Source organism: Tarenaya hassleriana, unplaced genomic scaffold (genome assembly GCF_000463585.1).
Source record: "Tarenaya hassleriana unplaced genomic scaffold, ASM46358v1 Cleome4, whole genome shotgun sequence".
Lineage (NCBI taxonomy): Eukaryota > Viridiplantae > Streptophyta > Magnoliopsida > Brassicales > Cleomaceae > Tarenaya > Tarenaya hassleriana.
Window position 1 is genome coordinate 4,495,749 of NW_010966881.1, and position 27,877 is coordinate 4,523,625.

The window sequence follows — 27,877 nt, forward strand, 5'->3', positions numbered from 1 at the left end:
ACAGACCCTGAAGTGGGAACGCTATCTGTTACACATGTCCCGAAACGTAACTTAAAAAAAATCTGCATTCTCAAATGAGATGCAATAACAGGGTTCTGTTGGGAATAATGGCTGAACAGACCCTAGAGTGGGAATGCTATCTGTTGCACATGTCCCGAAACGTAACTAAAAAATCTGCATACTCAAATGAGATTCAAATACAGGGTTCTGTTGGGAATAACGGTTAGACAGACCTTGGAGTGGGAATGCTATCTGTTACACATGTCCCGAAACATAACTTAAAAAAATCTGCATTCTCAAATGAGATGCAAATACAGGGTTATGTTGGGAATAATGGTTAGACAGACCCTGGAGTGGGAACGCTATCTGTTACACATGTCCCGAAACGTAAGTTAAAAAAATATGCATTCTCAAATGAGATGCAAATGCAGGGTTCTGTTGGGAATAATGGCTATACAGACCCTGAAGTGGGAATGCTATTTATTACACATGTCCCGAAACATAACAAAAAAAATCTGTATCTCAAATGAGATGCGAATACAGGGTTCTGTTGGGAATAATGGTTAGACAGACCCTGGAGTGGGAACGTTATCTGTTACACATGTCCCGAAACGTAGCTTAAAAAAAATATGCATTCTCAAATGAGATGCAAATGCAGGGTTCTGTTGGGAATAATGGCTAGACAGACCCTGAAGTGGGAACGCTATCTGTTACACATGTCCCGAAACATAACTTAAAAAAAATTTGCATTCTCAAATGAGATGCAAATACAGGGTTCTGGTGGGAATAATGGCTAAACAGACCCTGAAGTGGGAACACTGTCTATTACACATGTCCCGAAACATAACAAAAAAAATCTGCATCTCAAATGAGATGCGAATCGAAGATTCTGTTGGGAATAATGGTTGGACAGATCCTGGAGTGAGAATGCTATCTGTTACACATGTCCCGAAACATAACTAAAACAATTTGCATTCTCAAATTAGATGCAAATACAAGGTTCTGTTGGGAATAATGGCTAAACAGACCCTGAAGTGGGAATCTGTTACACATGTCCCGAAACATGACAAAAAGAATCTGCATCTCAAATGAGATGCGAATCGAAAATTCTGTTGGGAATATTGGTTGGACATACCCTAGAGTGGGAACGCTATCTGTTGCACATGTTTCGAAACGTAACTAAAAAATCTGCATACTCAAATGAGATGTAAATACAGGGTTCTGTTGGGAATAATGACTGAACAGACCTGGAGTGGGAACGTTATCTGTTACACATGTCCCTAAATGTAAGTAAAAAAATTTGTGTTCTCAAATGATCAAATACAGGGTTCTGTTGGGAATAATGGCTAGATAGACCCTGGAATAGGAACACTATCTGTTACATGTCCCGAAACGTAACTAAAAAATCTGCATTCTCAAATGAGATAAAATACAGATTTCTGTTGGGAATATTGGCTAGACAGACCCTAGAGTGGGAACATTATCTGTTACACATCCCGAAACATATCTAAAAAATTATGCATTCTCAAATAAGATGCAAATACAGTGTTCTGTTATGAATAATGGTTAAACAGACCTTTGATAGAGAACGCTATCTGTTACACATGTTCCGAAACATAACTAAAAAAAATTTTCATTCTCAAATGAGATGCAAATACAGGGTTTTGTTGAGAATATTGGCTAGACAGACCCTAGAGTGGGAACGCTATGTGTTACACATGTCCCCAAAACGTAACTATAAAATTTTGCATTCTCAAATGAGATGCAAATATAGGGTTTTGTTGGGAATAATGGCTAAACAGACCTTGGAGTGGGAATGCTATCTGATATATGTCCCGAAACAGAACTAAGAAAAATCTGAATTCTCAAATGAGATATAAATATAGAGTTATGTTGGGAATAATGTCTAAACAGATCCTGCAATGGGAATGCTCTCTTTACATGTCCCGAAACATAACTACAAAAATCTCAAATGATATGCAAATACATGGTTCTGTTGGGAATAATGGCTAGACAGACCCTGAAGTGGGAACGCTATCTGTTACACATGTCCCGAAACGTAACTTAAAAAAAATTTGCATTCTCAAATGAGATGCAAATACAGGGTTCTGGTGGGAATAATGGCTAAACAGACCCTGAAGTGGGAACACTGTCTATTACACATGTCCCGAAACATAACAAAAAAAATCTGCATCTCAAATGAGATGCGAATCGAAGATTCTGTTGGGAATAATGGTTGGACAGATCCTGGAGTGAGAATGCTATCTGTTACACATGTCCCGAAACATAACTAAAACAATTTGCATTCTCAAATTAGATGCAAATACAAGGTTCTGTTGGGAATAATGGCTAAACAGACCCTGAAGTGGGAATCTGTTACACATGTCCCGAAACATGACAAAAAGAATCTGCATCTCAAATGAGATGCGAATCGAAAATTCTGTTGGGAATATTGGTTGGACATACCCTAGAGTGGGAACGCTATCTGTTGCACATGTTTCGAAACGTAACTAAAAAATCTGCATACTCAAATGAGATGTAAATACAGGGTTCTGTTGGGAATAATGACTGAACAGACCTGGAGTGGGAACGTTATCTGTTACACATGTCCCTAAATGTAAGTAAAAAAATTTGTGTTCTCAAATGATCAAATACAGGGTTCTGTTGGGAATAATGGCTAGATAGACCCTGGAATAGGAACACTATCTGTTACATGTCCCGAAACGTAACTAAAAAATCTGCATTCTCAAATGAGATAAAATACAGATTTCTGTTGGGAATATTGGCTAGACAGACCCTAGAGTGGGAACACTATCTGTTACACATCCCGAAACGTAACTAAAAAATTCTGCATTCTTAAATAAGATGCAAATACAGTGTTCTGTTATGAATAATGGCTAAACAGACCTTGAATAGGGAACGTTATCTGTGTCACATGTCCCTAAACGTAAGTAAAAAAAAAATCTGCATTCTCAAATGAGATGCAAATACAGGATTCTGTTGGGAATAGTGGCTAGACAGACCCTGGAGTGGGAATGCTATCTGTTACATGCCCCGAAACGTAATTAAAAAATCTGCATTCTCAAATGAGATGCAAATACAGGGTTTTGTTGGGAATAATGGCTAAACAGACCCTGAAGTGGTAACGCTATCTGATATATGTCATGAAACAGAACTAAGAAAAATCTAAATTCTCAAATGAGATGTAAATATAGAGTTATGTTGGGAATAATGTCTAAACAAATCCTGCAGTGGGAATGCTGTCTCTTTACATGTCCCGAAACATAACTACAAAAATCTCAAATGATATGCAAATACATGGTTCTGTTGGGAATAATGGCTAGACAGACCCTAGAGTGGAAACTCTATCTGTTACACATGTCCCAAAACGTATTTAAAAAATTCTGCATTCTCAAATGAGATGCAAATATAGGGTTCTGTTGGGAATAATGGCTAGACAGACCCTGCAGTTGGAGCGCTATCCGTTACATGTCCCGAAACGTAACTAAAAAAATCTGCATTCTCAAATGAGATGCAAAATACAGGGTTCTGTTGGGAATAATGGCTAGACAGACCCTAGAGTGAGAACAATATTTGTTACACATCCCGAAACGTAACTAAAAAATTCCGCATTCTTAAATAAGATGCAAATACAGTGTTCTGTTATGAATAATGGCTAAACAGACCTTGAATAGGGAACGTTATCTGTGTTACATGTCCCTAAACGTAAGTAAAAAAATCTGCATTCTCAAATGAGATGCAAATACAGATTCTGTTGGGAATAGTGGCTAGAGAGACCCTGGAGTGGGAACGCTATCTGTTACATGCCCCGAAACGTAACTAAAAAAATCGGCATTCTCAAATGAGATGCAAATATAGGGTTTTGTTGGGAATAATGGGTAAACAGACCTTGGAGTGGGAATGCTATCTGATATATGTCCCGAAACAGAACTAAGAAAAATCTGAATTCTCAAATGAGATATAAATATAGAGTTATGTTGGGAATAATGTCTAAACAGATCCTGCAGTGGGAACGCTGTCTCTTTGCATGTCCCGAAACATAACTACAAAAATCTCAAATGATATAAAAGTACATGGTTTTGTTGGGAATAATGGCTAGACAGACCCTAGAGTGGGAACGCTGTCTGTTACACATGTCCCGAAACATAACTAAAAAGGACTGCATTCTCAAATGAGATGCAAATACAGGGTTCTGTTGGGAATAATGGCTAGACAAACCATGCAGTGGGAACGCTATCTGTTACATATCCCGAAACGTAACTAAAAAAATCTGCAATGAGATGAAATACAGGGTTCTGTTGGGAATATTGGCTAGACAGACCCTGGAGTGGGAACGCTATTTGTTGCACATGTCCCGAAACATAACTAGAAAATCTGCATTCTCAAATGAGATGCAAATACAGGGTTCTGTTGGGAATAATGGCTAAACAGACCCTGTAGTGGGAACGCTATCTGTTGCACATGTCTCGAAACATAACTAAAAAAATCTGCATTCTCAAATGAGATGCACATACATGGTTCTGTTGGGAATAATGGCTAGACAGACTCAGTAATGGGAACGTTATCTGTTACACATGTCCCAAAACGTATTTAAAAAATTATGCATTCTCAAATGAGATGCAAATACAGGGTTCTGTTGGGAATAATGGCTAAACAGACACTGGAGTGGGAACGCTATCTGTTACACATGTCTCGAAACATAACTAAAAAAATCTGCATTCTCAAATGAGATGCAAATACAGTGTTCTGTTGGGAATAATGGCTAAACGGACCCTAGAGTGGGAACACTATCTGTTACACATGTCCCGAAACGTAACTAAAAAATTCTGCATTCTCAAATGAGATGCAAATACAGGGTTCTGTTGGGAATAATGGCTAAACAGATCCTGGAGTGGGAACGCTATCTCTTATACATGTCCGAAATATAACTTAAAAAATTTGCATTCTCAAATGAGATGCAAACGCAGTGTTCTGTTGGGAATAATGACTAAACAGACCCTGGATAGGGAACGCTATCTCTTACACATGTTCTGAAACATAACTAAGAAAATCTGGATTCTTAAATAAGATGCAAATACAGTGTTCTGTTGGGAATAATGGCTAAACAGACCTTGGATAGGGAACACTATCTGTTACACATGTCCCGAAACATAACTATAAAAGTCTGTATTCTCAAATGAGATGAAAATACGGTGTTATGTTGGTAATAATTGCTAAAAAAGACCCTGGAGTGGGAACGATATCTGTTTCATGTCCCAAAACATATCTAAAAAAGTCGGCATTCTCAAATGAGATGCAAATACAGGGTTCTGACGGTGGAGTGAGAACATTATCTGGTATCATGCCCCAAAACGTAATTAAAAAAATCTGCATTCTGAAATGAGATGCAAATACAGGATTCTATTGGGAATAACGACTAAACAGATCATGGAGTGGGAATGCTATGTCTTTATATGTCCTGAAACATAATGCAAAAAACTGCATTGTCAAATAAGATGCAAACAGATGGTCTGTTCTATTAGGAATAATAGCTAAACAGACCCTAGATTGGGAACGTTATCTGTTTATTTGTCCTGAAAAATAATGCAAAAAACTGCATTTTCAAATGAGATGCAAACAGATGGCCTATTCTATTAGGAATAATAGCTAAACCGATCCTGGAGTGGGAACGCTATCTTTTACATGTCCCGGAACATAATTCAATATTCTACATTCGCAAGTGAGATCCTGGTATGTTCTATTAGGAATAATAGTTAAGCAGATCCTGGAATGGGAACACTATCGGTTAAAGTTCCCGAAGCATAATGCGAAAGTATGAATTCTCGATTGAGATGGTCTGTTCTATTAGAAATAATGGCTTAATAGATCTTCAAATGGGAACACTATTTTACAAGTCGCCAAACATAATGCACAAATATGCATTCTCAAATGAGATGCAAACAGATGGTCTGTTATATTAGGAATAATAGCTAAACGAACCGTGGAATGGGAATGCTATCTATTACATGTCTCGAAATATAAAAAAAAATTTGCATTCTTAAATAAGATGCAAATACAGGGTCTATTCTGTTGAGAATAATGGTTAAACAGGCCTCATAATGGGAACACCATCTGTTATATGCTCTGATACATAATGCAAAGATCTGCATTTTAAAATGAGATAAATGCCGAGGGTTTTTTCTGTTGGGAATGATGACTAAAGATACCCTGAAATGGGAATGCTATCTGTTATATGCCTGAAACAATAAAAAAACTGCATTTTCAAATGCGATGCAAAATAGAGGATCTGTTATATTGGAAATAATGGTTGATCAGACTTTGGATTGAGAATGCTATATGTTATATGTCCCGAAATGTAATACAAAAATCTGCATTTTAAAACGAGATAAATATGGCAAGTTTTCTGTTATATGTCTCGAAACATAATGAAAATCATGTATTCCCAGATGAGATGCAAATACAGGATTGTCCTATTGGGAATGATGGCTTAACAGACACTGGAATGAGATCAGTTAAATGTCCCGAAACATAATGCAAACGCATGCATTCTCAAATGAGATGGTCTGTTCTATTGGAAATAGTGGCTAAACAGATCCTGAAATGGGAATGTTATCTGCTTACATGTCATCTAAATTTTGTGTGCCCGGAACGAAAGCTAAATGGTGCTGATCTTTTTTCATGTGCCATTTTGCAGTACTTGATCACCAACAAATTTATAGACATTTCGTTACAATATATTTTGCAAATACGTCAAATAGACTGCAAGATGTGCAGGCAGTTTTACTATGCACCCAGAGGATGGGGTCTCAACATGCAAGAGCTGGCCAACTGATTACCAAAGAGCTTGAAAGAGTACAGGAATCATGCTGCTACTGATACAGTTAACAAGCACCAGACCCGTTTAATACTGCAAAGGATTAAATATGCTTCAAATCATCCTGAAAACAAGTGAGTTTTCTTTCTGCTTAGTTTGATATTGTGATCTCCTTGATGTCTCCTGCTTGCTACAAGTGCTTGAAAGTACAATGACTGAAACATGTTGCGTAATCTAGTATGTATGTTCGGTCCCTTTAGTTCCTGTGCCATTTCTGGAATGAAACATATATAAACTTGTTGTTCTCCAGCCTCCAGGTGGCCTGGGTTAGTGAAACGAGAGGAGATTATCCATTCAGTCACCACAAGCTCACTGTTCAATTGTATGAGCCATCTGCTGCCCAAGATAGGAAATTAGAAGGATTAATTCATAAAGGCCATTGTAGAGCTTTGGAGGCCAAACCTAGTGAATTAACCTCAGTGAAGGTTTCTCCCTCTGCGTATCTGTTGACTGGCAGCAGTGATCCTTGCTACATTGAAGCTTACCATTTAGCAGATACAAATGATGGAAGAGTCACTTTACACTTGAAGGTTTGTGTATATTCTCTCATAAATTAGTTTATGCAGGGCTTGCCTTTTGGTCCCCATTGACTTATTCACCTCTGTTTTGATATTGCTTTCAGATTATAAATTTGACGGAGCTTGAGCTGAATCGTGTGGATATACGGGTCGGGTTATCGGGTGCCCTGTACTTCATGGATGGCTCTCCTCAAGCAACACGGCAGTTGCGTAATGTTGTTTCACAGGTTGCATTTCCATTGTTGATTAACAGAACCTTGCAAACCGATCTCTTTTTTTCAGCTGTGTTCCGCGGCAAAAACATGGCACGGAGGCTTCCTGGGAATGGTATTTGGAGCGAGTGAAGTGAGCAGGAACGTGGATCTGGGTGACAAGACGACCACGATGATGTGCAAATTCGTGGTGCGAGCATCGGATGCATCCATCACAAAGCAAATAGAGGCAGATCTTCAGGGATGGTGTGATGATCTGACTGAAGGCGGGGTTGAGTACATGCCCGAAGACATGTCAAGTCTGCAGCTGCTGAGAAGCTTAGAATCTCGATGGAGAGGTTAGCTCTGTTGAAAGCCGCTCGACCCAAAAAGACTCCAAAGGTGGAGGAGGAAGAAGAGGAAGAGGAAGATGACGACGAAGAAGGAGAAGAAGAAGAGAAAGAAGAAGGAGAAGAGGGAGAGAAGTCAGAGAAGGAGAAAGGGATGTTGTCAAAGTTAACAGCAGAGGAGACGGAGCATCGTGCACTTCAGGCTGCGGTTCTTCAGGAATGGCATATCTATTGAGTGATTTGGTTGGAATATCAGTAAAAACAGGGGAGTTTCCAGTTAAAAATGCTCTCAGGGGGTAAATCGTGATCGTTTGTAATGTAAATATGAGATTGTGGGCTTTACTTTTTACCCGAAGACGCTCTCTGAAATCAAGGCCAGATGCTTCTGGATCGTCAAGAGGTTCCGGCACACGAAAAGAACCGGGTGAAAACCGGAAACGCGACATACCGAATCGTCTATTGCCGCTAATTTAAACTCCGGTTCAGTGTTTTTGACTCTCTCAACCGAAAAGGTGAACCGGATTGCTATTCAGATGTTTAAATAGGAGAAGCCGGATAGGCGGAGAAGCCATTCCCGATCCGAGTTTCGAAGAAATCTGTTTCTGCCTGAAAAGGTTGCAGCTTTGCGAATCTGTGATTCGATGGGGGGATTATACAAGGACGTGGAAGGAGCGTCGACGCAGTGGGATGATATCCTCCCGCCGAAGCCTCCGGCGTTCAAGCCACCTGCTTTTACGCCCCTAAGGATAGTCTTGGATCCAGGATAAGACGGAAGAAGAGCTTGAGGACAGCAAGGATCTCGACGATGATCGCTTCCTCGAAGAATACAGGTATGGCGATCAAATCGATCCTTCTGATATTTATTTATTGCCGTATTCGGACCCTATGGATACTTCTTTACGATGTAATTGTGGAGCGGTTATGAAATTCGGTGCCGGATTTGTTGTCCGATTGCTGTCATAAAGCAGCCCTCGTTAGTCCATAGAAAAACCCTACAGAATCTAGTAGAGTTCCATCAAGTCGTTGGGCCTCAAAACGTGTGTACGATGTAGTCTGCATTCATAAAATCATATACACGATAAGATTTTTTAGGTTTTATTATAAATTATACAATTACTACTGTACAAATACAATATTATACTCTCTTTTTTCTTTTTTCTTTTTAATTTACTATGGTTTTAGTTTAATTGCTTTGACGATTATTAGAGGATGACTTTTATTGTACTGCATTTTTAGTTACCTATTTCAGTGTAATTAGAAGATGATTAAGATTATTTTGGAAATTCATATCCAATTGGGTTTCATGTTAGATTTATTCGAATTTTAATGATAAAATACTTCTTGTCTATTTTTTGATTATTTTTATCTTTGGTTCATATTTGATTTTAATCATGTTTTTTTGTTAAAAAATGATAATCATTTAATTTATATATCGTATTCAATTCGATTACGTGTTATTTGACTTGTGAAGAAAGAAAATAATCATAAAAAAATATATTGAAAAAACATACAAAATTTTTTAGTCTAGAATTTAAAAAATGAGATGATAATACATTTCAAAATTTGTAATCTTCCAAAAACTCGAAATCTCTATCCTGTATCTTGATTTTTCTTTACATAACAAAAGAATTTTTTTATGCATATGATCATAATTATTTTCCAATTTTTCTTTTTTCTGAATAAAAATATTTATATATTATTATAAATCAATTGAAAGAAAAAAAAAAATCATTGTGAGGTATGAAATCAGAATCTGATTTCACAAGACCAAGAACAAGGAATCATTGAAAAAATTGGGATGCCTACTGTCAACAACCCAAAACCAAAAGATCCATCACTCAATGCCAATGGACCCTTGGGGTTGTGTTAGGTCCCGTGACCAGTCGCCTAACTTCACCCGTATGATGTAAACAGAGAGGCTAAGACAAAAGCTTTCCACACATTTAGACAACCAGTTTTGTTATGTCTGAAAATCCATCTTCAAATCAGAACCATCAATCTCTCTCTATCACTCGGATCCTTTTTACTGGGTCCCACATATCCCATTTCTTATATATATATGTATGTATTTGGTTCCATAACATTGAATACAGTTAAAGTTAGAGACCTTCTGACAGAGAAGATACTCTTTTGTTAACACCCATTTGCTGCCTGTTTCCTGTAAATCGCTGTTGCTTTTGTGGACGTGGTTAGTATGGTGTTAACGTTAAACACCAATTCTTCTCATAATTTTTTACAGTTATGGTCATTTTGATTCACTCTTTTGTGTTCTTGAGATATTTTCAGGTTGCTGAGAACAAAGAAGTCTCTGCATCAATGGAGGACAACAACAACAGCAATGGCAAAGCCTCTCAGCTCGATGTTCTGCAAAAGGAGCCGACTTTGGTGAAACCCATATCCGAAACTCAAAAGGGTCTCTATTTCCTGTCGAATCTTGATCAGAACATCGCCGTGATCGTCCGAACGATCTATTGTTTCAAATCAGAGGAAAAAGGAAATGAAGAAGCAGCTGATGTGCTCAAGAACGCTCTCAGCAAGGTTCTTGTTCACTACTATCCTCTCGCTGGGAGGCTCACCATTTGCCCAGAAGGTAAATCTCTTGCTCATGCAAAATAAGAATATTTGATGAAGTACGCATAAAAAAAAGGAGAATATGATTTCTGTGTCATTTCCACCAGCTTTTTCTGTAACTGTATCCATATTTGATGGCGATCAGGTAAGCTTATAGTGGACTGTACGGAAGAAGGAGTTGTGTTTGTGGAAGCAGAAGCAAACTGTACAATGGATGAGATCGGTGATATTACAAAACCTAAGCCCGAAACCCTTGGCAAATTGGTATATGATGTTCCTGATGCCAAGAACATTCTTGAAATCCCTCCTGTTACAGCTCAGGTTCTTGCTCCCCCGGCCCAAGCAATCTCTTTTCCTATTTATGAATCGGTAATTTAAGAACAAACCGCTGTTAAATTCTCGAAAAGGTTGATGATCCTTTTGTCTGATCATGAACAGGTGACCAAGTTCAAGTGCGGAGGCTTCGTTCTTGGACTCTGCATGAACCACTGCATGTTCGATGGAATCGGAGCCATGGAGTTTGTCAATTCATGGGGCCAGACGGCAAGAGGGTTACCGTTAACAACCCCTCCATTTTCAGACAGAACCATCCTCAGAGCTCGAAACCCACCAAAGATCGAACATCTCCACCAAGAGTTTGCAGAAATAGACGACAAATCCAACATCAACGCACTCTACGCAGGCGAACCGATGCTATACAGATCCTTCTTTTTCGACCAGGACAAGATCAAGAAACTCAAGCTCAAGGCCACTGAAGATGGTGAAGTTCTTGACAACTGCACAACCTTCGAGGCCTTGTCGGCTTTTGTGTGGAGGGCAAGAACGAAGGCCCTGAAAATGTTGAATGACCAAAAGACCAAGCTTCTGTTCGCAGTGGACGGCAGGGCCAAGTTTGAGCCCCCTCTTCCAAAAGGGTATGTCGGGAACGGAATCGTTCTGACAAACGCCATTTGTGAAGCAGGGGAACTTCTTGAAAAGCCCTTGGCTTTCGCAGTCGGGTTAGTCCGTGACGCGATCAAGATGGTGACTGACGGGTACATGAGATCTGCAATAGATTACTTCGAGGTCACAAGGGCAAGGCCGTCTCTTTCATCGACGCTTCTCATCACGGCATGGTCGAGATTGTCGTTCCACACTACAGATTTTGGCTGGGGAGAACCGGTTTTGTCCGGTCCGGTCGCCTTGCCGGAGAAGGAAGTGATTCTCTTTTTGTCTCATGGAGAACAGAGGAGAAGCATCAATGTTCTTCTTGGACTTCCTGGTTCAGCCATGGATGTATTCGAAGAGCAGATGAGGCAGATATGAAAAGAACGACAAGGAAGATTCTACAGCCTCTTTCCTCTCACCATGTCAATGTTTCTGGTTATCATGTTTGTCGTATTCGTTACTCGTATTGTCGCCATTGAAATCGATTCCGCCTTTCCAATTTTTTCTTTTTACTGAAATGTCGTCTTCACCTGAAAAATCCTGCCTGTATCTTACGTCGAATTCAAACCATTAATAATTTGATGAGTATTCTTTTGGTTAGTTGAGCAGCTCCATTAATCAGATAGTGAAACTCTGAAAAGGAACTTCCTACAGAACAAACCGTGCCTTATCTGTAACAGCGATGTTGTCTGCAGATCACTGTCTGATTCGTTGAGCTTCAAACTATTCTCACGCGCCATTCTTGTTGAGTCATATGCATTCTCCTGTTAAACGAAGTTAACTGATTCCGTAAATTAGTGAATGTGCTTTAAAAGCAAGTCGTAAGCCGAGATAATGGACTACACAGAAGGTTCATCCAACTTTCTCGCATTTTCCTTCACTTTCTCGGATAAGCAAACAAGTTTCACTCCAGATTTTATATCTAGAAAAGGGTTTGTGGTAAAAGAAACGGCGTAATGATATTTGTAGGATGCAGACGAAGTGATGCTACACAAACTGGTAATCATAGGAAACAACACCTCTGTATGATTGTGATTTACTCCCCCTATATGTAATAGCTCACCAATGTTACTTCATATCGCCATTGATACAGCTTCTCTGATGAATGAACAAAGGCGAAACAGTGATTCAATGGTGGGCTTGCAGGTTGCAGCTAATCCCAGAGATACCTAAGGTCTTCTTCGATCTTCTCTGCTGAGAAAATTTCCGATACGAGATCAGAAGGACTGGCACACAATGCTCATATGCAATGAGGAAATGGAGTCAAAGGAGATATAGGGAGAGCTTTATAAAGAACTCGGTGGAAGAACCGACTTGGTGTTGTTTTAGCTGGAGATGGCTGCACCACGACGATATGCATCGTGATGACCGCTTTAGGGAGATCGGTAAATGGAATTTCACATTGGCCGACCAACCGTTCTGCTGTTCTCGAGAATTTTCCCAGCACTGATCAACTTGATGTCACTGGCTGATCTTCTTGTCTGAAACACCGCATTTTCAGGATAGGGTTCAGTTCAAGCGAAAGAAAGCAAAGGTATATATATTGTTCTCAAGACATCTTTCTTGCAATTGTCATATTTTCTGCAATATGGTTTCACTGCCAGAACTATATTGTGCATTGGGTCTTCATCATCCTTGCTTGCTGTATTCATCCATGGATGACTGACTATACGGATTAGTTATCATATCCTTTCGAGAATTCGCGTGATATTCGGACATCATATGAAGCGGTTTCTTCGTTTTAGATCCTCGAATGTAGGAACTGAACATCAGAACTTGTAAATCTCTGACTCGTGCAGGGTCCAAATCCACTTTCATGCAAGAAGAAGAAGAATCATGAGAAATCCAAATCTGGGTCATCAAAGGTGAGAGCTCTTGGATACAGACAGATTTTGGTTCCCAATCTGACTGCGATTCTTGAGACGTATATGAACCAAGGTTCTGTCTTTGAAAAATGCTGGGTTAGTTGATGATAATCCGTCAAGAAGATCGACGGTTGCAATTCAATCTAGAAGATCAACGGTGGAGATTGCAGCAAAATAACCGACGGTCGACAGTTAAGGGATTCTTAGTTAAGTGTTCATTCATACAGTTAACCAGGAGTAGCTCTGTTTTACGACCAAGATCTTTGTTTTTTTTTTTTTGAAGCCATTACTCACTGAACTTAGATTATGAAAGCAAATGTAAGAGAGGTCTCTCATATGATATGCGTTGTGGAAGAAATCAGTGAGCTGAAATTAAATTTCCCGACACAAGTGGACCAGACAGGCAACTCAAATGTTCATTGAGGCACGGCTCTCTGCAATAAATGCGCAGCTCGGATCCTTTTCTAAATTAATTACACCACCAAAAGCTTTGGCTTTTGCTTTGATTCCCTTCTCCATGGGACCATTTCGAATCCCCTCTCCTCTCACAAATATATAAAATTAATTTTGTAAAGATCGAAACTTTGACCAGAACGGCTTATTGGGTTTTTAACAGAGGAAATCACTGATGTAATCACTGGCTGTTCAAAGAGTGGACAAGTTGATCAAATAGACATTTCGAAGCCTTATAAATTCATACGGCGCTAAAAACTCAATCAAGCTACTGGGTCGTTTTAGCAATGGACAGAGAGGGTGTTTAAACAGTTCAAGACCAGTCAAACTCCCAAGACAGGACATTAAACAGAGTCAGCAAGTTCATCAACCTCAAAGTCACATCAGAGTTTCTTGTACGCAGTTACATATGGGTATATATATATATGTGTGTGTGTGTGTGGAGTGCTGAGACAATACTCAATTGAAATGTCACTGTTAACGTCCCTCTTCTCCCCTTTATGAGGAACCTTTCTTGGGTTAAAACCACCATGTGAAGGTCCTTTCTTTATTCTTGGGAAAGAATAAAAGCTCTACAACTCTCATAACTCTCCTTTTATCTGTTCACCCCTTCCTCTATCCCTCTTCTCCCCTTTCGGGTTACATTTGGTGCTTTCTTTGTGGAATTATCTCTCTCTCTCTCTCTCTCTCTCTGTGTTGGTGATACAGCACAATGTATAAGAATCAACTGCAAGAGCTTGCACAGAGAAGCTGCTTTAACCTCCCTTCATATACCTGCATAAGAGAAGGCCCAGATCATGCCCCAAGATTCAAAGCTTCAGTGAACTTCAATGGGGAGATATTTGAAAGTCCCACTTACTGTTCCACTCTCCGACAAGCGGAGCATGCAGCTGCAGAAGTTGCCCTTAATTCTCTTTCTTCCAGAGGCCCTTCAAGGTTTCTAACCGCCAGGGTTCTTGTAAGTGCCCGCCTTCCTTCCCTGTCTCTTCTACCTCTGGCTTTGATCATTCGTAGTTCGTTCACATCTTTATCAGTTTTATGTCTGAATTCCGACAATCCGTTACAAACCCGTGATTCTTTGGTGCATTTTCCAAAGGACGAGACTGGGATCTACAAGAATCTGCTTCAAGAAACAGCCCACAGAGCTGGTCTTGATTTGCCAGTGTACACAAACGTGAGATCAGGTCCTGGTCACACTCCAACGTTCTCTTGTACCGTGGAGCTCGCCGGCATGAGTTTCACGGGTGAACCTGCAAAAACAAAGAAGCAAGCTGAGAAGAATGCTGCAATTGCAGCTTGGTCTGCCTTGAAGAAAAGTACCCAACTTTCTTCACCTAAACTGGCGAACTTTCCTCAATTCAAATCAAAGTTTTCCTCAAGTTTTGTAACTGATTCCATCAAAATTCTGTCTTGATGTCGCACAGTGCGAGGTTTGGACTCTCTGGCAGAGAAGGAAGGTGAAGAGAAGGAACAGGAAGTAGTGGCAAGAGTTCTCTCGAGTTTTAGACCCAAGGAAGTGAAAAGAAGGGAGCCACACCAATCAAGGAGAAGAACACTCACACGAAGTCACAGAGACACAAACAGTGATTTGTTGAGTGGGAAACTGAGGTTGATCAATCTGTTGAGCAATAGCCATGAAGCTTCATCGTCACAGAAACACCATCAAACGAGTTTCATCTCTCAAATTCCACCGCCAAAATCATCCAGAATCCTGCCAAACAATTCCTCAAGAGTCCTATCTTCAGTTAAACCCTTCCAACAACAATCCAGAGAGGAATCACAAGAGAAGTTTCAAGAATGTGTGGAGAAAGGGCACCTTGCTAAGACAGAAATGATCATCAAGTCGCTTCCTTTGCCCACGGCTCAAAATAACACCACAACAAATGATTCACCGACCCATAGAAGCAGCTACAGTAAGCTCTTGCCCTTTTCCGACAAGGCAACAACTGCAGAGGTTTTCTACAAAAGCAGAGGATTGTACACAGGAGGGTTTAGCTTAAACCCTCATAGAATGGCTCCAGCCGTTCAAATCAGATCAGTGATTCCGGTTTGTGCAGCTCCACCGCCACAACCAGCGAAGCCAAACCCTAACCCATCATCATCATCGCCATCAGTCAACGAATCCGCATCCCTTCGTCATCGTTCTGCTACCGGTAGTGCCATTAGCTGCGAGATGAGCAAACTAGGTTTTCAAACAAAATCCAGATTAGGCGAAAAATCTGATCAGACCCATGATTAGTTTAGCCAAGATTATTAATGGGTTACATGCAGATTATCCACTTGTTCGGATGTTCTACCATGAGACAATAAAAAAAAGACATATGGGTAGTGTCTGTCTGTTTCATCGTGTTCTTGTCTTTCGAGTTTGAATTTTACGGCCTGACATGAATTCAATGCCCTGAACTGCACGAAGACCAGAGAGAGAGAGCATTAAATGGAGGAAGAGAAGACGATGGCATTGGCAGTGATGAAATAAAAGCGTTTTAATGGCTTTTGTCTTCGACATTAATGGCGCCGATTGCTCTGCTTCTCCTTCCCACTCTCTCATTTAATGGCTTTTGATTCTTTATTATGAAACTTTTACGTCTGAAATATGACGTTTCGGAATTTGTAATTAACGAAACAAACGTAACTGAAAACCATCGTCCATGGAGTTTTCTGCTCGTCTTGTCACTGGGGATTGACAGAACTGACCGTTGAGTTTTGTTTTTATGGCTTTATACTATACTGTGTTATGGTCAAATCCATGTCGATTTCTTAACAAGTTAACCACGATATGAACGTTGAATTTCCATTCTCCGAGCCATGAATATGAAAGACAGGAATCTACAGAGACAGAACAAAAACGAGTGAGTGAATCTGTTCCTATTGCTTCGGAGAACAGACAGAATCATGGACATGTGCAGAAGTGGAGGGGTTAATAACGTCTCAATGTGTCAGAAGTAGAGGGCTTATCTACAGTGAAGAGATACGACATTCAAATGATTTTCACCATGAATGCACATGATGATGGCAAATCGCTTGGCTAATGTCGACATAAGAGAGCTTCAAGAACACAACCAGAGAGAAAGAGAGAGATGCTAAAGATAGGCATTGGTCTGTTTTTAGTTAAGGAAAACATCAAAGGCTAAGGTTCTCCAATGCGTGACAACCTTTGGCTTTCTTTAAAAAAACAAAAGAACGATTTCCTTTTCTGTATCTCTGTATCTGTAATGGTCCTTTCCTTTTTCCTTCTTCCTTCGACCGTACGTCCATGGTGGTGATCTCCCTCTAGCTTCTTCCATCACTGGCCCTTTCTTCGGCCATTTCCCCCCCTCTTTTCTCCAGCTTCTCAGGCTTCATCCGAGAAATGGGTTGTGGAGCTTCAAGGCCTGAGACTGAAGAAGGAGGCAATAATGGAAGAGAAGGAGAGATATTCAAGATGATAACACGGGGAAGATCGATCCACGGAAGCGTTGTGGCTGATAGCTTCACGTTGGACAAACAGTTTCTCGAGAATCCTGGTGAACGTAACAGAGATGGGTACGAAACGGAGGAGACGAAGAAGGAAGAAAATGGAGGAGGATCATACGCTATGGATATGCCTGAGAATAGCATTCTGCTGTGTCCTGGATCTCCTAGCTTTCGCATTTACTGCGCCGGCGATGACGTCGATGATGACGACGATGATGATGGTAATTAGTTAGATATCGGATAACGAGTTAGATCGTGTAAGATTTTGTTTCAGCCGAGGGACAAGATTCAGACATGGAACTTGACCAAGAACCTCTCATGCATATATATATATATATATATATATATATGTATGATCATATGCATTGACATATATACTTTTTTTATATCGTTATAGGCTTTCTTGGGCCCGTGTGTTATCTGCGGCGGAACAAATGCCAATCCAACGATAACAAGGTACGTAGTACACAGACCGTACACACATAAAATACAACACGTGCCTATACTATACGCGCACGTACACACATATGTATATGTGTACTGTATAACGGTGTTTTATCTGGCAGAAAGCGAGGATCGCAAGAATAGGAAAAGGATTCAAGAATGTGAGGAAGCTTCTGACACATCCGGTGGCTTCCAGTGACAAACCTCCGGCTAGAGCTGGACATTGAGATATGAATGGAACCCGACAGTATATAGAAGAAGAGATTCATATATAGAGATCGAGAAGATTACGTAAATTTTCTCAAATCACTCTCGATATTCTCATAATCCATGCATGCATGCAATCTCCAGGTTATAGATTTCACGCGATGATCTATTTGATCTTGTCAATTGTTACCAACACTGCCGTCACTAGTAGTAGACAAAGGTTAACTTGGGGTTCTTATGACAAGGAAAATACCGTAGCTAGGCTATAGTTATGCGTACGATGATGTTGCCATTGTCGCGATGGCCCGTTATTATGCGTACGATGATGTTGCCATTGTCGTAAAACCATCAAATGGTCACTTGCACCTTTGTCCAAATTCTTAAATGTCTTCGTTCATATTCGTTAAATTTTCTTCGGTGAACACCATTATTTAAACAATAAACAATCCAGTCACATTCACATACCAACCTATATATATATATATATATATATTCAAAATAAACTAATTATTTTAAAAAATCGCGTGACTCATTAATTACATATGCATCTGCCAACATTCCGAAATAATAAAGGGTTTATATTATATATATACTTCTTGAATTTTTTGTTAATTCATCTTGGGTTTGCAATGTCTATATAATCAATGGGATTAACAAGGAAAAAATACAAGGAATATATATGAACATTTTCCGAGCTCTAAGAATATTTACAAAGAGATCATTTCAAAACTACCGATCATGGGACAAATGTTGCACATCAATATTGGTATCTAGATATCCAAAAATATCCGAATCGAATATTGGTCCAAATTCATAAGATTATTGTGGATATTACTTGAATCCTCGACATGTGAAGCCATCCCCTCTATAATTTGATATACCCCATCGTATTAATTATACATTGACTATATATTTGCTTATAAAGCATGATATAAATATGAGGGTATATCCGAATTGATTATATTTAGTACTATCTCCATTTACAAATTTTTTTTAGGGTTGGGCAATTAATATTCGGGTTGGGAAATCCGTACCAATCGAAATGAATAATTATATCGAAAACAAATATTATCTTAAAATAATAAATAATTTGATATTAATTCAATTTGAATATAAAAATAACAAATAAACTGAATAAAATGATGTTTAAAAGTAATTTTTTAAATAAAAATCGAAAGGAATATAATTTATTTTCATATCAAATAAAACACACACGTTCAAGGCAGAAAACAAATATAATTTGAATATAATTTTATAAAATTTAAAATATCAAATAAGGAATAACGAAATCGAAATATAATTGAACCTAAATATCCGTAGCTGTGATGTCAATGTTTGTTTTCATCTAGAAATTTAATGATTTAAATGTCAATGTTTACATTGTTACTAGAAAAAAGACATACAATATGATTTTTTTTTCTTCTAGAACAATATGGCTATATTTCTTGAAAAAAAATCCTTAATGCCAGGAAGGGAGATTTGACCCTCACGCCGGTGGTCAAAGCCGAATAATGATGATCACTTTCCTTCCCTGTCATCAATCTTTGACTTTTGACCTCTTCCCACACCCATTCTGTCCACCATGATCTCGCCACGTGTTATATCTCCCATCTTTACCGTTGATCTCCATCGTGTCCCTAATCGTCGTACACGTGTACAACAAATTAGCCGTCGATTATTTTTCCTTTCTGTTTTTCCCATCTGGGTTCCGTCTCCCGTCTCTCCCTGTTTCGATCTGTTTTTTCTTATATACCTTTAGATTTTTTTTTTTAAAAGCTTTGTTTTCTTCTTTCTTCTTCTGCTCTCTTCCGTCAATGTCGTTGAACACATTCGACGATACTTGAATCTCACTCTCTCTTCGTCTCCTTGTCTTCATCCTCTCTCTGTTTCTCCGATTTCCTCTCGCAAATCTGCCTATCTCTTCTCATTCGAGGGAGGAGGTGATCTAGGATTTCTACGACGAATTTCTCTTTTCCGTTGCGGTGATTAGGGTTTCTGTTTCTCGTTCGTGTTCTCCGGATGATGAAAGCTTCTATTGGGAGGTTGAGGAGATTCGCATTTCACAAGGTTGATGGGAAGGACAAAGGAGAGCTTTTTCCGACGGCACAGATTGACGAGCTTGCCCGAGCCGTCAAGGTACTTCATTCTGGTCGTTTATGTATCCCTTTCTTTCTGGGTTATTAAGGCGGTTCATCTGGTCGTTGATATTCCTAGGTACTTGGGTTTTGCGGTGGGATTTAAGTAGGGTTTATGCTGTACGAGGGTATTAGCTTTGCAATTTTTCGTAGCATTGTCGAGTTTATTTGGGGAATCGGGCGACTGTAACGGGTTAACTTATTTACAAACGATCCATGTTGTTGATGGCCGATTTGTTCACTGGAAAGTGAAGAACGTGTTCAGAAACTCTCGATTTGGTAGGAAATCATTCGAATTATCTTCCTAGCAGGGGAATTAGGGGCTGTGGGGTCTGGGAAGGAATTCGTTCACGGCATCTGTAATTGTAACTAACTGTTGTAGTTTCTTGACATTGGAATGAAAGAGTCGCAGGTAAGTGATGGATTTAGATGTAAACCTGTGGTGACAATTTTAGGGTTTTCATTGGATATGCTTTGAGATCTAAGTTGGTTGTATGCCAGAAGGTAGTGACTCTGAAAACTCTTTGGATTTTGTGAAGTTCACGAGGCAAATTGGTCGAACCTTCTATGATGTTGATTGGCATATTGTTCTTGATAGTTGAAGAACATATTTAGGAATTTCGCAAATTTGGCAATAAATGACCCAAATTTTATTCTTTGGGAAATTTTGTGCGTATAGGTTCTTCCTAGTTAGCTGCTTGAGTAGTTTCATGAGCTACAATGAAAGACTCATCGGATTTGTCTCTAGTTATATCGTCAAAGTCCTCTTTGTCATTGAGTATGATGATAATATCCCTGAGATGTGTCTCTCTTGTGGTGTTCTCAGGATATGCAAGACATAAGAGAATGCTATGATAAACTACTCTCGGCAGCAGCTGCCACAGCTAACAGTGCATATGGTAAGCAAGAATTCAACTTTGTAGATCTGCAAATGCAGCTTCTGGCACAATCTCGCTCTTGTGTGCCTCTTCTAATACCTATATGTTCCATTAAGTACGTCAGCATGTACCCTTTTGTTCTGATTTCTATCTTATGTTTGTCCTGAAAGTCCGAGAAAGTGTTGTCTTTTCAGTCCCATATTCATTTCGATTGCCATATATGTACATGTGCTTTAATGTTATGCCTTTGTTTGGTAATTCCAGAGTTCTCGGAATCCTTGGGGGAAATGGGTTCTTGTTTGGAGAAAATCGCGTTGCACAATGATGAAGAAAGTGGTAAGCGGATAGGGATTGAATATTAGAGAATTTATTTTCCTTTTGTTTTTAATGCCTGTGACCATGACACTGTAACTTCTGCAGGTAAAATCTTGTTAATGTTGGGTAGAGTTCAGTTTGAGCTCCGGAGACTCGTTGACACCTATGTAAGTTGTCTGTTGTAACATAATTTCATTGTTCCTCCACGAGAGACCAATAGTTTTGTACAAAATCTAAGGCATGACGATTTTACTTCTTACATTGTTTCTTCAGCGCGCTCATATATTCAAGACTATTACACACCCATCAGAATCTCTTCTCAATGAGCTTAGAACTGTCGAGGTATGCCTGTCACTTTCTTTATTGTCTTGTTAATGTTCTATTCAACTATTAAGGTGTGCACTTGGGCTGCGGTTGACACCAGCATCCTTTTTTCCTTCGTTTGTGATGTTTAATTGAGCAGGACATGAAGCGGCAATGCGATGAAAAGAGGTTCGTTCTTTTCTGCTTTATAAGAGTTGTTTTATTTTGGTCATATAAACTTTTGCTTTTGTCTCTAAATATCGATCCATTAATTTCAGAGATGTTTACGAGTACATGATGAGTCACGTGAAAGAGAAAGGGAGACCCAAATGCAAAGGAGAGAACTCTATGTCGCATCAGTTACAAGCCGCTCATAACGAGTTTCATGATGAGGCGACATTGTGCATTTTCCGGTTGAAGTCTCTTAAGCAAGGACAATCTCGTAGTCTTCTCACACAAGCGGCACGCCACCACTCTTCTCAGGTTTGTATCTCGAATCTTTTAAAAGAAATGTTCCCATCTTTGTTTTTCTTTTCCGGAAGAGATTAATCGGCGATATGAGTCCCATTGCTTTGTGGATTGAATCAGCGGTTTTAGTTTCGTATATTATGAATTTTCGAAACTGCGTCTAACTATCTTTTTGTTTATTAGATGCGTTTATTTCGGGATGGACTGCAATCTCTCGAGGCTGTTGAGAAACATGTTCGAATCGCTGCGGAGAAGCAACACATTGACTGTGAGCTCTCTGTTCACGGAAATGAAATGGAAGATACCAACAATGATGATGATGATGATCGATACATTAACAGAGATGGGGAACTCAGTTTTGACTGCAGGACGAGCACACAGAGAATAGAAGCCCTCTCTACGCCTAGAAAATCGATCAAGGTAATGTTACCCCAAAGAGATAATATTAGTTATGTACTGTCTTTTGCTTCGACGATCTCAAAACAAAATCTCACACTACTTTCCGTTTTCTTTCAGGAGGATGCTGACCTCTCGTTTCCACGCCCTTCAGCAACAGAACCAGCTGTGGTTTGTTTTCTAGTGTTCTACATTCGTTTTCCGATTCTTGGTCAGAAGATCCTCGATTTCTCGAGTTTAATGCGAGCTGAGTTGTCATCTCTATTCTCTCGTGCAGATGTATAGAGATAAAAAGGAACACCAAGTTTCTAGCCATGATAACAGAGCAAGCAGCCATTCAGCACCGTTATTCTTGGAAAAAAGATGCGATTTTTCGGACAGGATGAGGCAGATGAATCCATCCCCAGCCCAGGCGGGTACGAATGCGTACGTGTTACCCACCCCGGCCTTTACGACGAAACCAGCTCCTTCAAATGTGAAACCGCCAAACCACAGCGGAAATACATGGCAATGGCATTCATCTCCGCTGGAACAGGTGAAGAATGGTAAAGATTCCGAGAACAGCAGCTCCATCTCTGCCCGTCTGCCCCGTCCCTCCTCCGGTGAGCCACCTCAGTTTTCCGTGCCACTCATGAGCAAACCGTTCTCGGGTGGTGCGGTTTCCCGTTTGCCAGTTCGGTCTCCAAAGGTCTCGCCAGTTGGTTCACCGCCTCCGCCTCCACTCGGTTCGTCCCCACAGGTGAGCGAACTGCACGAGCTTCCAAGACCACCGGGAACCGTACGACGTGCAAAATCTCCGGGAGGTCTGGTCGGTCACTCGGCACCTGTGTCGGCATGGAGTGGCAGCCATGAAAGAAGCACTGGTCCGTCGTCAACTGGCATTGTTGTGGGGGCGCCGCTTCCTGTTCCGCCATTGGTGGTCGTCCCAAGAAGCTTCTCTATACCCTCGAGAGACCAGAGAGCCGTTGCCCTAATGAACCACAGATCGCCACCTTCCTCACTTCCTCAATTCCCCTGATTACAAAGTGGTTTGTAGAGATCACCCATTTAAGTAAATATAGAGAAACTTGATATATATATTTTTTTTTTGTATTCTTTGTTTGGTGAAAATCAATCTCTTTCTTTGTTCCTCCAATGTAAATCTGAAATCCACAGATTTTCTTCTTCTTTTATTTTTTTCCTGCAAAATTTTGTCCACCCCAATCCCGTGGATGAAACGTGCCTTATTTAAGGGAAAATCTTGTTTTATTTTCCAATTAATTGTTTGGATTGCCCACGTAACGAAAAGTTTCAGCTTTTTTTTTAAAGACGAATTTATTGTATTCTATACAAAGTCCGATTATAATTATTTGTACTTGTGATTTTTCTAAATTTAGTAATGTTTTGTCAAATCTAATTTAGACAAGTATATATTAGTTTCAATCTAAAAGAAACACAGAATTAACCACCACAAGTTTCCAGTGTAGTCTTTCTTAATCGTTTGACTAAATTTCACAGATTAATCAAAACAAAATTCATAACAGTTGCAGTGTGGAAAAAAAGAAAAATATTAAAGGAAAAAGAAAAAGAAAGGGAAGGCTAATGGTCTCGGTAATGGCGATGCCCTATGCGGATTTGTTTGTAAACCCATTTTTCTCTTTCATTCTTCTTTCTCCTTCGTCTCCTTCGTTTCGGACAATTTCACCGTTGGTGGATTCTTCTTCTGATATCGATCCGTCAATTTATGTGCACGATCTTCTTCTTGGGGTTTCTTGTCATCTGTAGGGTTGGGTAATCAAGGCTTCATCGGTGCGTCCTCTCTCTCTCTCTCTCTCTCTCTTTTTTCCTTCAAAATTTGATCGGAAGTACCGATTCCAGTTATTAAGCTTTGGCGACCTTCGCACTTTGAATTAACTGAGCTTTGTAGTTAGTTGAATCGGTTTATGTTTCCTCAAGTTTTACGGCTGCAATGGTGATGGTGGTGATGATAAGTATTTATGTGTTCATTGTTTGATCGGTCTGTTTGATCATCAGTTTCCCTCCCCGACAGTCTTTGGTTTATTTTCTCCGAATCGTGATTTTTGCTTGAAACTTAATGACCTGCAACTGGTGATCTATTGATCCTTTATCCTCTTTTTTTGATGGAATAAGTAGTATTACTGTAATCACTTTTAATCTGATTGATACTTCTATACAGGTTCTAGTGATTCTCGGATTACGAATCGATGAGAATGAGTTTGGTTTATCAGTTGATGCCTTCAGTGTGTTCGGATCATGATTTGTGTGATTCTAGGCCTAAGAATCTGTGGCCACAATTTTGATCCACAATTGATACTTTCTCTCTTTCATTCTTTTCAGACAAGTGTGGATGGCGATGAACTCTGTGTCGTTCATCAAGCTACAAGTTGCTCGAATAAACTCCTGCCATTGCCGAGTTGCTAATATGTATCAGGCACTGTCTAGTATGGGAGCAATGCACAGCTTGTGGATGCCAGTAACTGATTCATAGTTCTAGAATAGCTTATTAGGGAATTTCAGAGAAGCAGATATAGAGAAATTGACACCAGAGAAGGTGTAAATACGATTTAGGCTTGTCCTGTAACCCAGTAAGCGATACGTTCCTCTGCACGTTGGTGATGGGCCTGCCGCATACTGCTTCAGATGAAGCTTTGCAAAGTCTGCCCGCATATGCAACTTCCCATGATTCCTGTGACCTTAATGGGGAAACTGAGGGAAGCCTCTGCTCCTCTATTGGGGAATTTGATCGAAAAACATTGTTGGACCCTCCAGAGCTCTTAGACGATTCTTGTAAATATCATGGCACTCGGGCTGTTTCTTCGTCAACTGCAGATGGATCAATTATCTGCGCAGTGGATAAGACTAGTTGGAGCCAGACTGCACTTAGAAGGGTAGTTGGGTTTGAAGAAATTGGAACTAGCTCGGCAGATAATGAACACATGGGCACCACTGCCAATCACACTGATCTGTCGAACAGTGGATTTAATGAAGTAGAGGCAGGTGGATCAGTTGTCAGGAAACGGGTGCTGTCTCCTCTGAGTACTCTCTTTCCCGAGAGATTTAGAGGTGACCTGCTTGATATCAGTAGTAGTGACCAACATAAAACTTCTGCTGCTCTGAAAAATGAGCTCTATGTTCCTGCCACCCAAGATCACAAAAAGGCAAATATCACCAGCAGATTAAGTTTCTCCACTGTGCCCTCAACCACGGCTACTTCGAGCTGCTGGGAATGGAGGGGCATTTCTGCAAACTGCAGTAGACTCTCTTCTATGGTTTTCACCGATGGTCCGTTGCTAGATGGCCAGGAGCAAGAGTCGACAAAAGGTACGGTTTGCATATGTTCACCTGTATTTGAAACGTCTCGAGGACCCAATAAGCCATCACAGTGTGATAAGGACGTATCTGTCTCTCCACCTCTTTCTCTATCACCACTTGGCCCAAGATTTTTTGAGAGAATAAAAGTTTTACAAGCACACCAAAATGGGAATATACTGGAAGATGATCAGTGCGTTAGGAACGTTGGTGAAGATGCAGAACTCAGGATTGACCGTAGATTGTTTGAAGATGCTAATGCTATTCAGAGAAGCTTGTGTACGTCTTCAATGGAGAGAGCTATTGAATCGGCTCATACTTCTTCATGTAGAAGGTTCTGTAGAAGCTTGAGTGGACGCCCCATTCAGAGGTCCTTGGTTGGTTCTTTTGAAGAGTCCATTTTGTCAGGAAGATTATCCTATGGACAGACTAATCAGGTTCTTACCTCAGCTTTGTTTAATTTGTGATGCTTTGATGTCCATTTCGTTATTGGTTTTAATATGTTTTCTGCAAATGGGGGAATGATTGGGCGGGGGCTTCATAGATGTTGGCATAACGACTTTCAAGCTTTCTTTTTTCAGTGCCTACTCCCATTAAATCCTAATCAATCTCTTTCTTATACCCACTGTCAGGTATTTTGTTCAATGACTGCTCCGTAAAACCCCTTGCAAATTTATTTTCCGTTGCCAGTGTCCTAAGTCCTAGTACGTATTTTATATTAGTGGTCATAGCTCGTCTTTTTTCCATTTTTTTTGGTGTATCTATGTTTACCACAGTATCCATTTGTGTATTTACAACAAGCAGTTTCTATGTCTATAACGGCCACATGGCAAAACTATACTTGCGGCCATGGTTGCGCCAAAGCCATAAACCCCCAACTAGAGCCACAAGTCATAAATGCTGTGTAAACCCACATCTTTACCTTTGTGCCCTTAGACTCCTCACAAATTTTATGCTTGTCTGTCTGTGCAGATAATTGATGGTTTTCTTGCCGTACTAAGTATTGCTGGGGGAAGCTTCTCTCCAAAATCACAGAAGCTGCCTTTCTCAGTATCTAGTGCTGATGGTGATTGCTTTTTACTTTATTACGCGTCCATTGATCTTGCTGGAGGATCTTCTACAAACAAATTTTGGCTTCAGAAGGTGAAAACAAATCAAAATACTGATTCTCAGAGTGTCAAAAGCCGGTTGCGGATCCCCATGAAGGGCCGGATACAGTTGGTATCTCCTATCTCTTTGTTTCTTGTTCCATTTTGAATGGAAATTCAGAATTGCATTGCTGTTGACTACACAAGGGATGATTTCCACCTCTTTCAAGGAGCACGACAGTTGTGAGTTTTGTGAAAAAAATTGCAGAAAGGTGTCAATTCCCGGTTGTTCAATTGTAACCGTTCCTTGAATTTAAAATCAAATTGTTGGTGAAGTTGACGGTTGGGTTGTGAAAGCGATGAGAAGTCATTTGGTTCTCTAACTCAATGCTACTATTACTCTATTCTTCACATGAGCTTGTGGTATTTGTGAAGATAAAAAGAATAGGCTAATACTGAGGATCATTATGTTTCTGTAGTTTAGCTTTTTCTGAGTGCTATAGCTACCTTTTTGAAGCTGGGGATGTTCACTCATGATATTAACTGATCTTTCTGCAGGTTCTCAGTAACCCAGAGAAGACACCACTCCACACTTTCCTCTGTAACTATGACTTATCCGACATGCCAGCTGGTACTAAGGTAAACATAAGAGACCTATTAAGCTCCGGTCAAGTTTTTTTTCTTTTTTCAATTATTATTGTGAATCATCCAGGGTCGGGTGACTCGGGTCTTGTTTTCAGTTTTAAGCTCATTAAACTGGGAAAACCCAGTTTTTGTTCTGGCTTTATGGGTTTAGTCCATAGAAAATCAAAAGCAAGAAAAAATTCTTTTGAAAATCAAGAAAGAAGAACCAATTTCAAAACCCAAACCATGATAATATGATATTGGATGTTAGGTGAAATTACTGCATCTTTTTACAGATTTATCGTTGTTGCCTGTATCTATAAATGCAACAGCCAAAAACCAAAATAGGCGGAATTATTGGCTTTTGTGCAAGTCCATAGCAAAGAGCCGGAAATTAGCTGCTTCACTTGCACCCCTAGGCAACCTATGTTGTTTTCTTTCCCTTCTATTTCTAAAACGCCTGTTCATGTACGTTTACACTCTTCCA

The 27,877-nt window shown here is 39.9% G+C and overlaps 5 protein-coding genes across 8 annotated transcripts in view; all 5 read left to right on the forward strand.

Moving 5' to 3' along the window:
* Positions 1–6,795: 6,795 nt before the first annotated feature.
* On the forward strand, positions 6,796–12,052 carry LOC104823987 (omega-hydroxypalmitate O-feruloyl transferase). Of its 3 annotated transcripts, XM_010555814.1 has the most exons (7): positions 6,796–6,969; positions 7,146–7,425; positions 7,518–7,618; positions 7,696–8,784; positions 10,241–10,544; positions 10,671–10,846; positions 10,964–12,052. In XM_010555814.1, exons 5-7 carry the CDS (start codon positions 10,271–10,273, stop codon positions 11,828–11,830), a joined length of 1,317 nt encoding a protein of 438 aa, XP_010554116.1. In that variant the 5' UTR covers positions 6,796–6,969; positions 7,146–7,425; positions 7,518–7,618; positions 7,696–8,784; positions 10,241–10,270; the 3' UTR covers positions 11,831–12,052. The 3 variants fall into 3 exon arrangements, with proteins under 3 accessions (XP_010554116.1, XP_010554117.1, XP_010554120.1); XM_010555815.1 differs by having other exon boundaries at positions 7,153–7,425; positions 7,518–8,784; XM_010555818.2 differs by lacking the exons at positions 6,796–6,969; positions 7,146–7,425; positions 7,518–7,618; positions 7,696–8,784 and adding an exon at positions 10,030–10,142.
* A 2,112-nt stretch (positions 12,053–14,164) lies between these two features.
* LOC104823988 (double-stranded RNA-binding protein 3-like) lies at positions 14,165–16,433 on the forward strand. Its single transcript, XM_010555819.2, has 3 exons — positions 14,165–14,728; positions 14,867–15,086; positions 15,195–16,433. Exons 1-3 carry the CDS (start codon positions 14,483–14,485, stop codon positions 16,007–16,009), a joined length of 1,281 nt encoding a protein of 426 aa, XP_010554121.1. The 5' UTR covers positions 14,165–14,482; the 3' UTR covers positions 16,010–16,433.
* Positions 16,434–16,632: 199 nt separating this feature from the next.
* Positions 16,633–18,210, forward strand: LOC104823989. The gene is made up of 3 exons (XM_010555820.1): positions 16,633–17,444; positions 17,621–17,679; positions 17,790–18,210. Exons 1-3 carry the CDS (start codon positions 17,120–17,122, stop codon positions 17,892–17,894), a joined length of 489 nt encoding a protein of 162 aa, XP_010554122.1. The 5' UTR covers positions 16,633–17,119; the 3' UTR covers positions 17,895–18,210.
* A 1,422-nt stretch (positions 18,211–19,632) lies between these two features.
* Positions 19,633–23,536, forward strand: LOC104823990 (uncharacterized protein At2g33490-like). The gene is made up of 10 exons (XM_010555821.2): positions 19,633–20,010; positions 20,836–20,908; positions 21,152–21,223; positions 21,308–21,369; positions 21,476–21,544; positions 21,666–21,694; positions 21,784–21,988; positions 22,157–22,393; positions 22,490–22,540; positions 22,647–23,536. Exons 1-10 carry the CDS (start codon positions 19,894–19,896, stop codon positions 23,385–23,387), a joined length of 1,656 nt encoding a protein of 551 aa, XP_010554123.1. The 5' UTR covers positions 19,633–19,893; the 3' UTR covers positions 23,388–23,536.
* A 397-nt stretch (positions 23,537–23,933) lies between these two features.
* The window catches only part of LOC104823991, a 5,609-nt gene continuing 1,665 nt past the window's right edge, over positions 23,934–27,877 (forward strand). Inside the window, exons 1-5 of one of the 2 annotated variants that reach the window (XM_010555823.1) lie at positions 23,934–24,157; positions 24,707–26,115; positions 26,260–26,310; positions 26,651–26,899; positions 27,325–27,405. In XM_010555823.1, the coding sequence (XP_010554125.1) occupies positions 24,985–26,115; positions 26,260–26,310; positions 26,651–26,899; positions 27,325–27,405 (1,512 nt within the window). In that variant the 5' untranslated portion in view covers positions 23,934–24,157; positions 24,707–24,984. The remainder of the gene's footprint in view (positions 24,158–24,706; positions 26,116–26,259; positions 26,311–26,650; positions 26,900–27,324; positions 27,406–27,877) is intronic. The other variant, XM_010555824.1, reaches the window with a different exon arrangement.

What these genes read in the sequence shown, in the direction of transcription:
- LOC104823990 (XM_010555821.2), top strand. Translation starts at nt 19,894, where the DNA reads ATGATGAAAGCTTCTATTGGGAGGTTGAGGAGATTCGCATTTCACAAG. An exon ending in GGAGACTCGTTGACACCTAT is followed by an intron (nt 21,370 to 21,475) that starts GTAAGTTGTCTG and finishes TTGTTTCTTCAG; the next exon opens with CGCGCTCATATATTCAAGAC. An exon ending in CGGCAATGCGATGAAAAGAG is followed by an intron (nt 21,695 to 21,783) that starts GTTCGTTCTTTT and finishes CATTAATTTCAG; the next exon opens with AGATGTTTACGAGTACATGA.
- LOC104823989 (XM_010555820.1), top strand. Translation starts at nt 17,120, where the DNA reads ATGGGTTGTGGAGCTTCAAGGCCTGAGACTGAAGAAGGAGGCAATAAT. An exon ending in TGATGACGACGATGATGATG is followed by an intron (nt 17,445 to 17,620) that starts GTAATTAGTTAG and finishes ATATCGTTATAG; the next exon opens with GCTTTCTTGGGCCCGTGTGT. An exon ending in GCCAATCCAACGATAACAAG is followed by an intron (nt 17,680 to 17,789) that starts GTACGTAGTACA and finishes TTTATCTGGCAG; the next exon opens with AAAGCGAGGATCGCAAGAAT.
- LOC104823988 (XM_010555819.2), top strand. Translation starts at nt 14,483, where the DNA reads ATGTATAAGAATCAACTGCAAGAGCTTGCACAGAGAAGCTGCTTTAAC. An exon ending in TTCTAACCGCCAGGGTTCTT is followed by an intron (nt 14,729 to 14,866) that starts GTAAGTGCCCGC and finishes CATTTTCCAAAG; the next exon opens with GACGAGACTGGGATCTACAA. An exon ending in TTGGTCTGCCTTGAAGAAAA is followed by an intron (nt 15,087 to 15,194) that starts GTACCCAACTTT and finishes GATGTCGCACAG; the next exon opens with TGCGAGGTTTGGACTCTCTG.
- LOC104823987 (XM_010555814.1), top strand. Translation starts at nt 10,271, where the DNA reads ATGGAGGACAACAACAACAGCAATGGCAAAGCCTCTCAGCTCGATGTT. An exon ending in GCTCACCATTTGCCCAGAAG is followed by an intron (nt 10,545 to 10,670) that starts GTAAATCTCTTG and finishes GATGGCGATCAG; the next exon opens with GTAAGCTTATAGTGGACTGT. An exon ending in TCCCTCCTGTTACAGCTCAG is followed by an intron (nt 10,847 to 10,963) that starts GTTCTTGCTCCC and finishes GATCATGAACAG; the next exon opens with GTGACCAAGTTCAAGTGCGG.